The sequence below is a fragment of the Silene latifolia genome, chromosome X (genome assembly GCF_048544455.1).
Source record: "Silene latifolia isolate original U9 population chromosome X, ASM4854445v1, whole genome shotgun sequence".
NCBI classification, from domain to species: domain Eukaryota; kingdom Viridiplantae; phylum Streptophyta; class Magnoliopsida; order Caryophyllales; family Caryophyllaceae; genus Silene; species Silene latifolia.
The window spans coordinates 339,456,766-339,472,236 of NC_133537.1; the positions used below are offsets into that span (position 1 = coordinate 339,456,766).

The window sequence follows — 15,471 nt, forward strand, 5'->3', positions numbered from 1 at the left end:
CGTCCGCATTGCCGGTGTTGAGTGTCGGTTTTCATGGTCAAGTCTCTTCTGCGTATGCCGTTGATGGTCCATAGCGCTTTCAAAACGCATCCAAAACTCCACTAACGTACCTGACTTCTGCTCGAACTTCTTAAAAAAACTATTAGTGCTCTCTGATCTCTGGGTTGTCCTCATTACACCACCCATGTTCAAGTCCCTGCAATGTGCCATCACCCATTGGCTCCTTTTATCGTACGCTTCAGAAACCGGTCTTCGTTCACAAGACCATGCGCTTCCATTATTTCTCGCCCACCTAGCGTCAAAGTCGTGCGCTTCGATGTTGTCGTCCCATATGATGTTGTTCAATTTCTGAATGAACTCCTTATAATCCTCCCTTGTCACCCCGACCTTTGATGGCACCTTGTTCATTATATGCCACATGCAAAATCGGTGGCGTGCAGTCTTAAAAGCAAGGGGTACGGCCTTAATAATGCCCGGACACTGATCCGTGATAATGTACTTGGGTTCCTTTCCTCCCATAGCATTCGTAAAACCCGTTGAAAACCCACCGGAAGGATTCATGGTCTTCATGGGCAATCAATGCCCCACAGAATGTCACCGATCGCTTATGGTGATCTATGCCAGTGAATGGCGTGAAAATCATATCGTACTTGTTTGTTGAGTACGTTGGGTCGTACGACACCGCATCTCCAAAAACGGAGTAGTTCCTTCTAGCGGCTCTGTCAGCCCATATTGCGCTTCAAGGTCAGTTATCCTTATCAACTTCATAATCAAAATAAAACCCCTGCCTATTTTGTGCCATATTCTTGAACCGGTCAATGAACAATTGACCGTCCCGTTTATGGATGAAGCACTTCACATCTCGGTGGAAGTTCTTAAAATCAGTTAAGGATGCACCAATGTTCTCGAACCCGTTTACGAACTCCTTACACATGTTGTACGTCCTTGTTGCTCCTATCCTCAACTGCAGTGGACAACAAATCCTTATCAGTGCTGATTAATAACCAATAATTCCTCAACTATAACCCTTTCAGCTATTCTTATCACTTCTTATTATTTATAACTTTTAGGTTTACATAACTTTATCATCTCGGTGAATAACTTTAGAAGTTTGCCATTTAATTAGTGGATGTTTGTTTAATAGTAAACTAACCCTGGAGTTGTACATTATCAAGTACTTGTGAAAATCTTCTATGTTCCGCGACATCTTTCGAAATCGACGATCCTCACTCGATACAAGCTCGTGATTATGCCCCATGTGGAATCGGTCAATTACTAGTAATCCATTCTTCATAAATAGCCTGACATGTGCTTTACACCCTACCCTCTTGATCGTATATTTCCTCCGGTTCGCAGTTCTTTTTCCCCACCGCATTCCTTCTTCCCTAATCCCGGTCTCATTTTTTTAATTACTGCCTCTCCTTTTGGGACATATGTGAATCCCTCTCTGCCGCAAACCAAAGAACTTTGTCTTGATTTCACCGTCGCGCCATTTTTTAGTCGAGTACTTCCGAACATCAAACCCGGTCGCCAATGCATAAACTTTATAGAATGTCACTGCCTCGTCGATTTCAAAAAATTGTTGCCCTACACAAGGTGTAAACTCCGCTGCCAAATGCTTACAATACTCGTTTCACGCCTTGCGACCATCCGAGCAGTAATCAATCATCCATGAAATGATTAAGAAATACATTACTCAACGCATATACTGTATAACTCTATGCATATACTGTATAACTTTATGCACATACGGTATAACTCTGGGCACAGACTGTATAACTTGGGGTGTATAATGTATACCTTTAGTCATACAATTTATAACTCTGGGCACAGAATGTATAACTGTAGTCAGATAACGTATAACTCTACTCACACAATGTATAACTCTAGTCACAGTTTGTATAACTCTAGTCATATAATGTATAACTCTAGTCACAGTTTGTATAACTCTAGTCATTTAATGTATAACCCTAGTCACACTGTATAACTCTAGTCACAGTATTTATAATTCTAGTCATTCAATGTATAACTCTAGTCACAATGTATAACTCTAGTCATACGATGTATAACTCTAGCTACACAATGTATAACTCTAGTCATACGATGTATAACTCATTCTACACAATGTATAACTCTTAGCAAATAATGTATAACTCTAGGTATATAATGCGTAACTCTAGGCATACTTTGTATTCTAAGAGTTATACATTTAATGAAACAGCACAATATATGGAATGCGAAGGGTTATAAGATTTCAAGCAGGGATATGGCACAACTTCCAAAACAAAATCCGTATTAATTTAAGCATCAAACCCCAAACATATTAATTAAAAAACAACTCAAAGGACACATTACTAATTATAAATTCATTCTACTATCTAAAAAACCAGTTCATTATATCCCTATCTCCACCCTAAACTCAAACCTAATAATAAACTCCAAACTTCCTTCAACAACAATGAATGATGCCATTCGTAATACATGCATTATGACCGAGTACAACAAGAGTTTCATACGCCGGTTGCTTGACATTGAGAGGAGGTACAAGACCTACCTTGAGGACGCTCAGATCGCACTCAAGGACGCCAAAGAAAATGGCTTGTCAGAGCAGCAGATAATGCAGCTATTAGAAGATATTGCATCTGCGGAACGAAACCTCCAAATAGCAAAGGAGGAGAGGATGAATATCATAGAAGAGAATTCATACCTATATGAACACCTAAGAACTGTATTTTTAGCAATGCATTGAGTTTATATATCTATATCTATTAATTAAGTTTAGTATGTTAAATGTGGGTTTGTTTTACTATCCTCTCCATCATCTTCTTTGTTTTATTTTATTTAATTTGTTTTACTAACAAACACAGAAAAACTAAGCGAATAATAATTACAGAAAAAACAATGACGGAGAAAAACACATGCAAATTACATGTATAACTCTGGGCACAGAATGTATAACTGCAGTCATTTAATGTATAACTCTAATCATACAATGTATAACTCCAGACAAAATGTGTATAATTCTAATCATACAATGTATAACTCTAGACACAGCCTGTATAACTCTAATCATAAAATGTATAACTCTAGACACAGCTCGTATAACTCTATGCAGTTAATGTATGACTCTATGAACAGTCTGTATAACTCTAGCTAAGAGTTATACAATGTGTATCTAGAGTTATACATCGCATGACTAGAGTTATACATTATCTATATCTATTAATTTAAGTCACAATGACTGTTCATAGAGTTATACATTGTGTATAACTCTAGGTTTATAATGCATAACTCTAGGCTAACCTTACATTAAATTAAACGGCACAACATATGAAATGCGAAGGCTTATAAGATTTGAAGAAGGGGTATGGCACAACTTCCTAAACAAATATATTAATAAAAAAACAAATCAAAGGACACATTACTAATTATAAATTCATTCCAGCATCTCAATAACCAGTCCATTATATCCCTATCTCCACCCTAAACTCCAAACCCTAAATCTTTAAAACCTAATAAACTCCAAACTTCCTTCAATAATGAATGATACCATTCGTTTAACATGCATTACTTCCGAGTACAACAAAAGCTTCATAAGCCGCTTGAGGGAAATCGAGAAGAAGTACAGGGAATTCCTTAAGGATGCTCGGATCGCACTCAAGGACGCAAAAAAAAATGGCTTGTTAGAGCAAAGCAGAGATCTCGCAGACTATTAGAAGATATTGCAATCTTTGAACGAAACCTCCAAATAGCAAAGGAGGAGAGGATGAATATCATAGAAGAGACTGCATCCCTATATGAACATCTAAGATCTGTAGCTTCAGCAATGCATTAAGTTTATGTATCTATATATCTATTAATTAAGTTCATGTATGTTAAATGTGGATTTGTTTTACTATCGTCTCCATCATCTTCTTTGTTTTATTTTATTTAATTTGTTTTGCTAACCATGACGGAGAAAAACACATGCAAAGAACATGTATAACTCTGGGCACAGCCTGTATAACTTTTAGCATGTGATGTATAACTCTACCTACACAATGTATAACTCTTCGCATAAAATGTATAACTGTACGCATATAATGTATAACTCCAGACATACAATGTATAACTCTTCGCATAAAATGTATAACTCTAGTTATACGATGTATAACTCTACCTACACAATGTATAACTCTTGGCATAAAATATATAACTGTAGGCATATATAACTGTAGGCATATACGATGTATAACTCTACCTACACAATGTATAACTCTTGGCATAAAATGTATAACTGTAGTCATTTAATGTATAACTCTTCGGATAAAATGTATAACTGTAGGCATATAATGTATAACTGTAGGTAGATAATGTATAACTCTAGTCACAAAATTTATACATACTGTACAACTGCAGGCATATAATGTATGACTCTTCGCATAAAATGTATAACTGTATGCATATAACGTATAACTCTATGGATATAATGTATAACTCCAAACACAGTCTGTATATTAAGAGTTATACATTATATGCCTAGAGTTATACATTGTAGAGTGTATTACTGTAATTCCAGAAAAGTCTAGTCACACAATGTATAACTCTAGTCATGCAATGTATAACTGTAGGGATATAATGTATAACTGCAGTCATATAATGTATAACTCTTCGCATAAAATGTATAACTGTAGGCATATAACGTACAACTCTATGGATATAATGTATAACTCCAAACACAGTTTGTATATGTTAAGAGTTATACGTTATATGCCTAGAGTTATACGTTGTAGAGTGTATTACTGTAGTTCCAGAATGTATAACTGTAGCCATACAATGTATAACTCTATACACAGTCTGTATAACTCTAATCATACAATGTATAACTCTAGACACATAATGTATAACTCTAGGCATATTATATGCACAATTTAGGGTTTTAGTTTCTCTGTTACCTGAAGCTGCATGAAATTGTCAAAGAGTTTTACAAAAACCTACGTTGAATATAGAACTGCATGTTGACACTGTATTATTGAAGTTATACATATTTTGGTCAGAGTTATACTAAAACCCACTGAAGTTATAATTCGTACTTTATCAAGCTTTTAAATTTTTTGCCATTAACATCAAGCTACATATGATCCTGTCATTTTTTGCCATTAACATCAAGCTACAATAATAACCTACACAATGTATAAGAAAGTAAACAACTCACCTTTGACGGCAACTTCAATCTGCATATGATCCATTTCACAAACACTGACTGTCATTTCCTGCTTGTTTCTCTGATGAACACTGACTATTTAATTTCTCTTCAACAAATTAATTTATCTGGTGTAGTTTTAAATGTCTTATACCAAATTTCTTTTTTTTTGATGATTGATATTGTATTTACAGATTTAGGATCGTTTTTTGAGGATTTTTATGGGTTTTTGCTTATTGAGAGGTTTTGAATGGCGAAAAGAGGAGGGAAAGCATGCAAAATGATATAGGAGGCTTTGTTTATTGCTATTGTCCGCGGGATTTGATATGGACGCAGTACATAAACAGTGAAAGTGGTCCCTCTCTCACACAATCACGATTTTCCTTTTTTTTTTGCTCTAAAAAACACGCCCTCTCTCCTCATCTCATCCCTTCAATCCCTTCATCCAAGGGCTCTTATAAAGACTTAGGGCCTTATAAGGTATGAAGACCTTATAAGAACCCTTCTCTATATATATATATATATATATATATATATATATATATATATATATATATATATATATATATATATATATATATATTATTGATTTATTTTTATTTATTAGTATTTTTGTTCTCAAACATATTACGGGTAAATGGTTAATGTATTACTCCGTATTCTGTATTTTGTTAAATTTTTCTTTGTCTTAATATTGCCATGAAAGAGTTATCTTACTATCTAAAGGATATTGTAATCAATCAATATGACACGAGACCCATTTTCGCTGTATATATTTATTATGAGTTTATTTCGGGAAAAAGGGGATGTGAGTGATTAAATTCAGATTACTTATAGGATGCAGTAATATAAGAATGATACTAAAAGGTTGGATTATTCCTATAAAATAACAAAAAATAAAACTTATACACCCAGCGCTTTTCAATCGTTTGTTTAGCTTTTCTATTATTTGTGAGAGATATTTTAGTTCAAAAAAAAACAAATAGTTAGGACAAAGGCAGTAAAAAGTAAAGTAGTGCCATAAATCGAACTCTTCTATGTAGAAATGATTATTTTAGGCACATCCCTACAAAGAAAGATTATTTTTAGATTATTGAGACGATTTTGAGAGGACTGAACGTAGGTAAAATTATTAGCTTCCCGGCCTTACCCTATTCGGGGCCCGAGATCAGTCTATAAATAGCCTTAGTCATCTAAGCATTCTCAGTACCATATAGCAGCAAGAGCGTCTCTTACAATTCATAATCTATATTGTCCCAAGTCGTTTTCAACAAAAAAAAAAAGGTTTGTTCCTCCTAGGCTCCTAGCTCTTGTATGTTCCTTTTAAGTAGATTAATTTCAATTTTTTTTTTTTATAATTTCAAATACGGTGAAGAAGGAGGACAAGAAGACGATGAGTCTCACAAAAGTCGGGTCTCAAAGTGTCCAAAAGAAATAAAAAAACGCTTCCAACTACTTCGAACTTCAATTAGATTAATATGATTGTTACCTTAGATTTGTATTTTGTAGCTCGTTCTTCTGTTATTCCATACATTTTCATATTTAAAGTGAACCAGTCAATAGTTTACACTTTACTTTTCTAGTAAATAAAGTAACCGATTTGGGGTAATATTATATTAAATGTTCACCCAGTTTCTGTATATTGTATTTTCCGGTAACTAAAATTAACGTGAATGGGAGATTGCAGGAAGTAGGAATGGCATACAGCAATGTACACGGAACGCCGGTGACGGGCGCAACACTAAAAGGAATGACAGAGTACCACGACAAAGAGATAAAAGCCGTAGACAGGGCACGCGTAGCACTGGAGATGAAGAACGCGGAAGGGAAAGACAGTGATGCTCGAAGATCTAATGATACTATAGGTAAAGGTGTAAGTTGCCTAATTTACAATGCTACTGGAGGGCCGCTAAAATTGGTGACGGCCTTTCAGTACACGGGATGGGTCGAGGCCTTCCCCTACCCGTCCCTGCTTCAAAACGGTCAGTATGGCTCTTTCGTCTTCCTGAATACCTCTGACGCTTCCTCTATGGCCGTTGTCTACGAAGATACCCAGGATCCTAAGCGACAGTGGGTGCTAGGTTGGCGCCGGATTCCTGGTACCTTCAATAAGGTAATGACTTAGCTTGTGATAATAGGCTACGTCTACGTAGAAATTCGTTTTTATTTAACTTATTTAAATAATGGTCGCTCGCAGTGCTACGCAGAAATTCGTGAACCAGGTCACTACTCCAGGGGATCGTCCGATTCAGTACGCCGATCTCTCCAGCTTCTGATCGACTCCTCGGATGACGACATACATGAGATCGAAAACAACGGAAACATGATCTTATCCTCCTTTGGAAATGCGCCTTTTCCGGTGTATGAAGCAATCTTGACAATTAAAGCAGCCCTCTAACGCTACAATCTTTCCGTTATTCTGTGGGGGGTTGTGATCAAATCACCGTATTGGAAACCCGTTGCATCATATAATCAATCATTACGTTTAATATCATCTTTATTCGGTAAAATAAATAGATAAACCCGCTAGAGTCGGGTTGTGTTGTTTCCTTTCCTTTGTTGTTTCGGGTGGCCTGCCGAGTGCGGAGTGCGGAGTGCCTCGCTGCTGCTACTGTTGTACTCTTATTTCTACTTTGTGTTCTTTTCAATTTTACAGCTCTTATCCGGTCTGCTTTTCTATTGTTGAATTGTCTTCTGAGAAGATCAATTTTATTTTTGTTTCTGAAATATATTGTACTAACTCGTATTTAACCTCTCTTGCGTGTCGAAAAATGAGATAACCACACCGTATCACCGCGATTTATTTTGGCCTTAGGCTTATCAGGGCCGTTCCATGAATTACAGAGACCCGGTTCGAGATGTCAATTTCAGGTCTCAAATTAAAATAAAATTAGTTATTTTCTTTACAATTTCGGTAACAAAAGTTCATCTATTTAAAAGGTTTACTGAAAGAAATTTATAGTAAAATAATACTCCATATACTCCAATAAATAAGGAAAAAAAAGGAATTTTGAGACTACGTATGTTTACTGTTTAGTCCTTGTAATTATTCATTTGAACTGTCAAATGAATCAATACAAAAACACAAAAAAACAACTTTAACCAAATAAGCAATATCATTTCAATGATGGAGCCATGGTAACATATTGTATCACAACATAAACATTCTACCACTTTGTTAAATGTAGTATTATTTCCACTTAAGGTATATGTAGTGTTTTTCCCATAATTTGTCACCAAATTAGCAAAATCAATTCAGTTATGGACGAATGGTTACATATTGTACCAAAAATGAACACATTTTACAACAACATCAAATTTCCATTATGTTTTATTATTTCAACAAATTGTAACCATCTTACAATGTCAATTTAATAAAGGAGAAATTGTCACATATTGGACCACGGAGAAAAAATTTCAAGCACATATTACATTAACTAAATATAAGTTATATGTAGTACAAATTCTGTTACTTGTGACCACATTATCAATATCAATCCAACTATGGAAGAATGGTAACATCTTGTACAAAAAAATCAACATGAGAGCACTTTAGGTATATGTAGTGTTTTTCCCATAATTTGCCACCATATTAGCAAAATCAATTTAATTATGGACCAATGGTTACATATTGTACCAAAAATGGACACATTTTACAACAACATCAAATTTCCATTATGATTTATTATTTCAACAAATTGTAACCACCTTACAATGTCAATTTAATAAAGGAGAAATTGTCACATATTGGACCACAGAGAAAACATTTCAAGCACATATTACATTAACTAAATATAAGTTATATGTAGTACAAATTCTGTTACTTGTGACCACATTATCAATATCAATCCAACTATGAAAGAATGGTAACATCTTGTACAAAAAAATCAACATGTGAGCACTTTAGGTATATGTAGTGTTTTTCCCATAATTTGTCACCATATTAGCAAAATCAATTTAATTATGGACGAATGGTTACATATTGTACAAAAAATGGACACATTTTACAACAACATCAAATTCCATTATGATTTATTATTTCAACAAATTGTAACCATCTTACAATGTCAATTTAATAAAGGAAAAATTGTCACATATTGGACCACAGAGAAAACATTTCAAGCACATATTACATTAACTAAATAAAAGTTATATGTAGTACAAATTCTATTACTTGTGACCACATTATCAATATCAATCCAGCTATGGAGGAATGGTAACATCTTGTACAAAAAAATCAACATGTGAGTACTTTAGGTATATGTAGTGTTTTTCCCATAATTTGTCACCATATTAGCAAAATCAATTCAATTATGGACGAATGGTTACATAATGTACCAAAAATGGACACATTTTACAATAACATCAAATTTCCATTATGTTTTATTATTTCAACAAACTGTAACTATCTTACAATATCAATTTAATAAAGGAGAAATGATAACATATTGGACCACAGAGAAAACATTTCAAGCACATATTTCATTAACTAAATATAAGTTATATGTAGTACAAATTCTATTTCTTGTGACCACATTATCAAATATCCCAGAATCATGTTCATTGGTTACATAATTAAGATCTCAGTAAAAATAATTGCTCTACATTTCATTAAGATCTCAGTTCTATGTTGTCTGATTTCACCATTTTGTATACATGTTACAAACTCAATACCATTTTGGATAATTGGTAACATATTTAACCCAAATGTAAACATATGGAAGTCATGCATCTTATCATGATTTTAGTAATGGAGTAATGGTAACATAGTACAAAAACAAGTAAACATCTGAACCATAAATTACATATATTGAACATCACCAAATTATCGTCACTTAAACTAATTCATTTAACTGCGGACATAATAAAAAACACTCAAAACATATTACACATTCATGGTTACAACAACACCACAAATTTGTAGTAAATCCCTAAAAGGTGACATAGTCACATATTCCAACAAAAACTAAACAACTAAAGACAGAATACAGAAAAAGTATCTCTTAGATTTGTAGTACCATTTCATTTACTTGTGTTTTTAAACAACTCATCACATTATTAAATTAACTGGTCACAGACGTGGAATTAAAGCAAGTTAATTATTAACTTCATAATGGTTAACAACTTAAAAAGGGTTGACATTTTACCTTCCTTTCTCTTCGCCTTTTTATGCAACACTTTTGGTGGTGGCTCCAATTCTTCACTTTGAGAATCTTCAATATCGGATTCACCGACTTCCTCTTCAACGACCACACCCTTCCTCTTGCCCAGAACAGCTTTCGGCCTCCCTCTTTTCCGCACACAGGGTTTTTCCTTGTTCTTCACAACATCATGTTCTACAAGACAAAACCAAAACTAACAAACATAAATATTCACCAAATATTCAATCAGATGTACAGATTTTATCCACATGCATGTACAAATCGGTCCAAAAACTCACCCAAAAAAAAACATAAACCCCAAAAAATTGAAAGAAATAACCAAATTATTGGTAATAGTTCTCAAACATTTACCCATCTCCATCTCTTCTTCAGGTTCTTCTTCAATAACAACCTTCCTCCTACCGGTGGTGGCTCTTGTCCTCACATGAACATCTTCGATCGTGGTAGTTGTCGCCTTTTTTGGAGGGGTTCTCGTTGCCATTTTCTTCTTCCCCATTTTTTTGTGTTAATTAGTTATTTTGCATGAAGAGTGAAGACGGAGAGAGAAAATGATGGGAGAAATTGAAAAAGCTAGAAATGAAAAGGCTAGAAATGAAAAATATGGAGGGAGAAACGAGGTAAAGAAATGGGAGGGAGAATCGAGGTGTCAGGAATTTTTGAAAAATGAAAGATTTTTTGGATTCTTCACTATTCATGTATTAAATGCTAGCAACCCTACCGCCTATCCATTCCCCAACCCATATTAGCAAATCAGTATCAAGCCCACCCGTCTTATAAATAAGACGGATACTAATGATTTTAAGGAAGACTAATTGCTTCATGATATATAACTTACATATTCCCAATTTACTTGTCAGAGTACATTTTTGGGCACTAAAACACTTTGGGCCCCTCTTTTTTAGAACCTTCTGAACATGCTAATGGACGCGCTTTAGGCTTATTTCATGACCGTGACATTTTAAAGTACCATAAATTGTTTAATAAGGCAGTCTTATAGCACAAGACCAACCCATTAATTAAAAGGCTCAAAATATCACAACACAAACTTAAGAGTAATCCGAAATTCCTCCTATTTCACACCACAATAGCACAAAAGTTTCATTGCGTTATTTTACAATGCTCGTCTAGTAAGTAGTAACAATGGAAGCCAGCAAGCCGTCCTTAAGCCACCAAATTGACGCCAAAATCATTGTCTCTAATCCAATCCTTACTACTTGGCCCGCACTGCCGCACACGAACTCAAACCTGTATCCAACATTTCCTTCCCACAAATATTCATCTCAAAATCTGAAGTATCAAACTTAAGAAATGAAGTTGACAAAGTGCTTAAAATTCTAATTTAGACAAATAAGTGGGAACATTTAAACCACTGAGTTGCCAAACTAAAGTGACGAGATATCAAACTAACAGGAAAACTGAATATCATGAGAGTATATGAAATTTTCAAATTAAAATAGTGAGTTTTAAAGTTAAAATTCATAATTATTAAACTAAAAGTATTTGATTAGAGTGAATGGGTTACAAACCAATAATTCTTAGCTTAAAAACTTTTAGTTTTCAAATTAAAAACATGATTATTCAAATTAAAACAATTAGTTGCCAAAAACTAAAAGTTGAATTTTCATGTTAAAATCTAGGGGTTCTAACATCAGAACCCAAACCTATTTTTGGAAATCGGGATTACCGTAGTTGTGGACGTTTTTTGTTTACTTGTGTTAGGCGATTGGTGAAGGAGAAGTAATTGGGCAGTGGTGGATTAATCGGAGTCGTTGGCCGAATCGGTCGATGCAGAGGTGGTGGGCGGTGGGAGCGGGGATTGTGTATGTAGTGTCGTAGTGGTAGTGTTAGATTGATGGAAGTTGAGAAAGAGTTTCAAATGTGGCTTTTTTTATAACAATTGATTTTGTTCGTCCTATGATATATGACGGTCCTATACAAAAGATAGCGTTTGAATACACATAAAAAAGACGAAAAGAAGTTTGGACATTTTACTACACTTATCGAAGGTGTTGATACTATTTGTTGGGCCTCTGCTATATGTCGGTGTTCATTATCTATAATAGTATGATACTAGTTTTCTTGCCCGTGTGTTGCACGGATATTAAAATAATGTGTGATAATTGCACGGATATTAAAATAATGTGTGACAAATTTCACAATAAAATGGAATATAGACATATAGTACATCGTTTATGTCTAAGATTTTATGTATGCCGCATGACCAATAAATAATTCTCGTTAACATAATATTGATATAAGAATGAAAAAGTGTTTGATTAATAAAATACTTCTTTTTAGGAAAATAAAACCAATATAAAGTTTATATATATGATACTTGGACTCATAGTTTTTAGAATTTATTCATTAATGTCTGTTTGTTTTTCAATTGGTTAAGGAAAACAATAATATCTACTCTGCATAATCAACTCAATGATGCAACAAATCCCCTTCTTTCGAATAACAACCATAATTTATTCATTGTTGGATCAAATTGTAATTATATAAAAACATTTAGAGGTAGTTAGAATGTTATATCTCCCGGTCAAACTATAGAAGTACGTTTGAATGTGAACCAAATTCTGACGTAATACTAAATGGCTAGGGCTGCTTATCACGACCTCTCCTTCTCTCTCTCTCTCTTTCTATAGCAATAGTCTTGGTCCTCATCTTCTCATTTGAAACAAAATCTTTCACGCAGACCCCTATTTTTCTTTCCTATTCACATACACAATCTCAAACAATCCCATCCCTTGAAAGATCGATCATCGTCTTCAAAACTTATCTCAAATTTATCCAACCAAGTGAAAAACTAAACCCTTAATTCTAGAAAAATCTATCAGCCAATGGAAACTAACCATTGCTCTCGACAATGTTGTTTTTTTTTTTTAGGAAAATAAAACCAATATGAAGTTTATATATATGATACTTGGGGCTGAGAGTTTTTAGATTTTGTTCATTAATACCTATTTGTTTTTTAATTGGTCAACTCAATGATGCAACACATCTTCTTCTTTAGAATAACAGCCATAATTTAATCATTATTGGGTCAAATAGTAGTTACGTATAAACATTTACAGGTAGTTAAATGTTATATCTCCCGGTCAAACTATAGACGTACCTTTGAATGTTAACCAAATTCTAATGCAATACTACATGGCTGAGGCTGCTTATGACCCTCCCCTTATAACAATAGTCTTGCCCCCCATCTTCTCATCTGAAACAAAATCCTTCATGTAGACCCCTATTTGTTCACACACATGATCTAAAACAATCTCATCCCTTGAAAGATCGATCCTTGTCTTCGAAACTTCTCTCAAATTTATCCAACCAAGTGAAAAACTAAACCCTTACTTCTAGAAAAATTTACAACCCAATGGAAACTAACCCTTGCTCTCGACAATGTTTTTAGAATTAAGATTTTACTTTAATTTGTGGATTGATGGAGGTCAAGATTATGTTTATCGGTATGATCTTTTGAGGTTTCTTGTTATTATTCATGTTACCTATATGTTTTAATATAAGTGATATTTTGCAAATAAATAACCTTATTTATTATCACTGTCCTCATTAAACTCATCACCCTCCACAAATGCATCATCCCTCCACCCCGCTAATTTACCAGCAAAATAAAACATTGGCCACTATGATTAGTTCTTACTACTTGAAACAACCTCCAATTTACTACCACTATCACTTTCTTTCTGCCATGTTTTACATCTTAAGAAGTCATAAATCACATTCACCTCCATGAAACACCAATCTTTACTCCAGATGATATGGATCCTCGTCTCCCTTATCGAAGAGAATTTATTTCTCCTTCAACAAAGAAAAGTTTAAGAAGCAATCTTCCCTCTTATCTGTCTCTCTTTCCCTTCCTAGTCTTTTTCTCGTCCCCTCCCCTACCTCCATTCCAGATACTTAAACAAAGTGTTTAAGTACTATGTTTGTAAACTGAATAATTTTGAATATTATATATATATATATACACGAACTTTGCTATTTATTTCATTTTTCATAAATAAATCTTACTACTCCCATCTCATTTTTATTGTCCTTTTTTCTTCAAATTTTATTATCTCATAATTATTATCCCCATTCTAGATCTAGTCAGGAAAAACTTTAGTCAACCAACTCGTCACAATCAACCTCATTCCCACTCGAAACAACCTATAGTCCACTACTTAATCCCTTCGTTTCACACATAAAACAGTCTAAAATGCAAGCTTTCATCTCTCTCTTGAAAAGTCCATCTAACTAACAGAAAACTAACCGCTACTTTCTGAACTTCATCATTTTTACATCCCATAAAGATTAAGTTGAACATGACAAAAAAATGTAGAAACTTAGGTTTTGTTTGATAACGATAGATTGAACATTTTTTTAGTATTTTGAGAGTTTCTACACTATTTAAATAACAAATGTACTATTTGAGTGTTGATCATCGACATATTGAAATAGTAGATTGTGATGTAATTTCATGTTTTACATTATGACCTTTAATTAGTATATTATAAGAAAATAAAAATTGAGTTTTTTTTTTATCTTTGAGGAAAATAAAGATCAAACTTTATATTTATCATATTTATAATTAATATTCTTCACTTAAAATATATAAATTTAAGCAAGTTCAAATAAGTTAGCTAAAAGTTATAAATCACAAATTGTACGAAACAGTATAATCATTTTTTTTATTAATATGAAATAAATGTCATAAGCTTCATGAGAATATTAATGCGGTAGAGAACTATAGAAGAGTTGGCAAGTACGTGACCCTCTTTTAAGTTTAATTTTTTTCATTTATTTTTATATTTTTGCCTAAAGGTGGTTAAAGCATCTTATTATGCATGACGAATATGTCTCGCCCTTCCCCAATTCGTATCTCTCCCTAAATTATAGTGTTGATGTACTCAATTTACACAGACAAAAAAAATATAGAATCAACAATAATAAGTTTGCTCCATATAATTGAATAGTACCGTTTTTTATGCATGTAAATTTGTCAGAAGAAAAGCTTGAGAGAGACGGTCTTCACTATGTTAGGGAAAGACTACTCTTACCCTTTTATGTGTTTTTCATGACTTTTTTTCAATGTTGATCTTGTTTGAATTGAATCTTAACCTTATACAT

The 15,471-nt window shown here is 33.7% G+C and overlaps 1 protein-coding gene across 1 annotated transcript; it reads left to right on the top strand.

The window, feature by feature from the left end:
- Positions 1 to 6,301: 6,301 nt before the first annotated feature.
- On the top strand, positions 6,302 to 7,843 carry LOC141622633 (23 kDa jasmonate-induced protein-like). The gene is made up of 3 exons (XM_074438647.1): positions 6,302 to 6,466; positions 6,870 to 7,295; positions 7,380 to 7,843. Exons 2-3 carry the CDS (start codon positions 6,879 to 6,881, stop codon positions 7,578 to 7,580), a joined length of 618 nt encoding a protein of 205 aa, XP_074294748.1. The 5' UTR covers positions 6,302 to 6,466; positions 6,870 to 6,878; the 3' UTR covers positions 7,581 to 7,843.
- Positions 7,844 to 15,471: the final 7,628 nt, after the last annotated feature.